The 2961-nt window shown below is 44.4% G+C and overlaps 1 protein-coding gene across 1 annotated transcript; it reads right to left on the bottom strand.

Moving 5' to 3' along the window:
- Nucleotides 1-1097: 1097 nt before the first annotated feature.
- On the bottom strand, nucleotides 1098-2388 carry GPR139 (G protein-coupled receptor 139; the record flags this gene model as incomplete). The annotated part of the gene is made up of 1 exon (XM_005420396.2): nucleotides 1098-2388. A coding segment is annotated over one exon (936 nt), but the record flags the coding sequence as incomplete, so codon positions are not given.
- Between the last annotated feature and the right edge of the window lie 573 nt (nucleotides 2389-2961).

Raw genomic sequence — 2961 nt, 5'->3', positions numbered from 1 at the left:
TCTGTGTTGGTTCCTGATGCACCACGAGCTCCCTGCTGGCACTGGAGATGGGCACAGGCACAAACACAGAGTTAGCACCAAGCTACCACTGATCCTGAGGCTCTGCTGTGTGCACTGACCACGCTGGGCTTGTGTTCACCACACACCTTCACTGCCCTCACACCATGCACTCACACTGCCCTCCAGTAAGTGCCCAGTGAATAAAGAGGTTGTGGCATGTGGCTCCAAGAGACCATATGCTAAGATCTGAAAGGGAAAGAAATTAAAAGAAATGCATTTTCAGCCTTCCTGTAAATCTCTTATTTTCTACACTCAGCATTGATGGGATGCTGGTTTTTGAGTGTGAAGGAAGAGAAGCTAACCTTCTCTAAATAAGTGGAATACTTAGAGCAGCTTAAACTAAGGCTTCAATGTTTTTACTGCTGTTGGGTATTTAATGAATTTCTTTCACAGTTTTTTGGGGTTTTTTAAAAACAACTAAATAGCAAATCTGCAATACGATGGCATCATCCATCAGGAGAAAATCTCAAGTTGAGGTTTTCACATGTTAATTCCTAAAGGCCTGAACAGGGGGGATAACTGAGAATCTGTATTGATTAAGAAGGAACTTGAAGGCTTTGATCACTGCTCACAGGAGCAGCTTCAGTGAGAGCTCTGCTTTAGGCAGGACTTGGTTTCACCCTTAAAAGTCCTTAGACACCATGACTGAAATAGCTGGGGAAAGATGCTGCTTTTGTTCTTAGCTCTAGAGACATCCCTCCCTCCCACGAGCTCCCCTGTCTCAGTCACATTCTTAAATAACAACTTAAAACACACAAATATTGGCAGCTTGCAGGATTGCTTTCCATGCCAAGGCTGCAACAGGTACTGTATCAGTCCACAAGCTTGTTCAAATGAGCCAAAACCAGGCTTGTCACCATTTGTGTCTCACAGGCTGCCTCCTGCAAGGAGGCCTTGACAGCACAATTGTATCTGGTGGCATTTCATGCCAGAATCAACACATCATTTTTGGCAAGTGCACACTCCAGAAATGGCACCTTCCACAGTACACAAAAGCATCTGTTTACTTTCTCAATAGCAAACTGATGGTCAAGTAAGGTTTTGTTGTGTTTTAAAAGGTTGTAATTAAACACTGCTGTGGCTTTGCCCTTCTGATGACTTTGGATTGCACTGGTGTTGGGATGCAAAACGTTAGAGTGTGACTGAACACTAAGACTTGAACTCTGAAGCACATTCAAAATGCTGTATAAAAGATGGAGGTGTTTGCCTTCTCACTTTTGCTCCTAAATTCAAGTGCTCCTGTTTCCTCCTGACAGTCTGATCTGCCCCTGGCCACCCAGGGAAATGAAATCAAATGACCTCTCTTCAAAACAGCCATTTCAGAAAATTACATCCTGAAGATGTAACCACTTGAAAGGAACTTGCACCCAGAAACTCCAACTATTGGCCTTTTCATGGTGATATTTTTATAGGCTTCCCATTCTTATCATACTGGTAAACAAGCATTTTGATGCAGTGAGAGTTGGCCGGGGAAATCCAAGGGCTGCTTGTTATGGAAAAGTTATGGTTTGTATAGAATTGCACAGGTTGCTTCTGACACTTAAAGAAGGCTTTCAAGGTGGCAGCTGCCATTGTGCGAAATCTTTTGCTAATAAAACAGTAGAGGAAGAAATTAATTGCAGTGTTCAGCAGCGCCAGCATATTGGCGATGTCCGACACAATATGGACCAGCCAGCTGTTGTTTATAGGAGACACATAGAGGTGATACAATATCATGATTATTCTTGGTGCCCACAGTATGGCAAAAATAGAAGTTATAGTAAATAAAATGGCTGTTGTTTTCCCCGTGGAGTACCCTCGCAGGCGGAAATTGCTCTTCCGCCGCAGCTTGTACACGATGATGGAGTTCAGGATGAAGAAGATGGAGCAGGGCACCAGGTACACAGTGAAGCAGTGCACCCAGATGAGGACGTGGTGCATGGACGTGCTGATGTAGTCCTCAATCCAGATGTTGGGCCACCAGTAGTAGGGGATGCTGGTGAGAAAGCAGGTGATGTAGACGCTGACGATGACCTTGCGGGTGCGGGCGGGGTAGGAGACCGTGTGGTACCTGAGGGGGTGGCACACGGCGATGTAGCGGTCGATGGTCAGCGGGACCGTGATCCAAATCGACGTGTGGATGGAAGAAAACTCCAAAACCTCGATTATTTTGTCCAGTACCTGAGGCATCTGTTTGTTTAAGATGAAGTCTTCCATGAGGAAGTCAACAAAGACGATGAAGAAGAGAACCAGGATGTCAGCAGCAGCTAGAGCTAGAAGGTAATTATAGGAGGACTTCTGCCTGCGAGCTACAAGCTGGGAGAGGATGATGACTGTCAAGATGTTTGCTGTGGAGAAAGAAACACAGAGTTAGGCTATTAAGATGTAACATCAGATTTTCTGAGTGCTTCTTTGAAGTTGTTCAAGCACTTGGCAACATGACCACCTTAATAAAGTTCAAGAAACCAAAAGGAAAACACCCCAGTGGGGTCTCTCAGAGAAGCTGTTGCAATGACAGGAGCATGTGGCCCTGCTCTCATCTCTGGAATCCACCACCTGAGCAGGGGGTGCTGGGACTCCTGTCAGAGCACACAAAGGGAGTGGTAGCAGGAGAAAAAAGCTCACTCACACATTTATTCTTCTTTCCCATCTTGATTTTTTCACTTTTTCATATAACAAGGGATGAATGAGAAGGGTAGTTTATACTTATATAGAATATAAACAGCCCTCGTAGTACTTCAGAGAATTGCTGGAGCACTGAGTTGTAGCCAAATTTTAACTACTTCCTCTTGTTTACTAGAACTTACTGTGCAGTCTTGAATTGGAAAAAAAATAAAAATTCCTATTATTCCTACTATCAGTTTGGCTAGAATGAGACAGACAAGATTGTTCCCATCAGAGGCTGGTATCACTTGGCTAGAA

Source organism: Geospiza fortis, unplaced genomic scaffold (assembly GCF_000277835.1).
Source record: "Geospiza fortis unplaced genomic scaffold, GeoFor_1.0 scaffold237, whole genome shotgun sequence".
NCBI classification, from domain to species: domain Eukaryota; kingdom Metazoa; phylum Chordata; class Aves; order Passeriformes; family Thraupidae; genus Geospiza; species Geospiza fortis.
The sequence above is the reverse complement of the archived record's forward strand: the minus strand, read 5'-3'. Positions and strand labels throughout refer to the sequence as shown.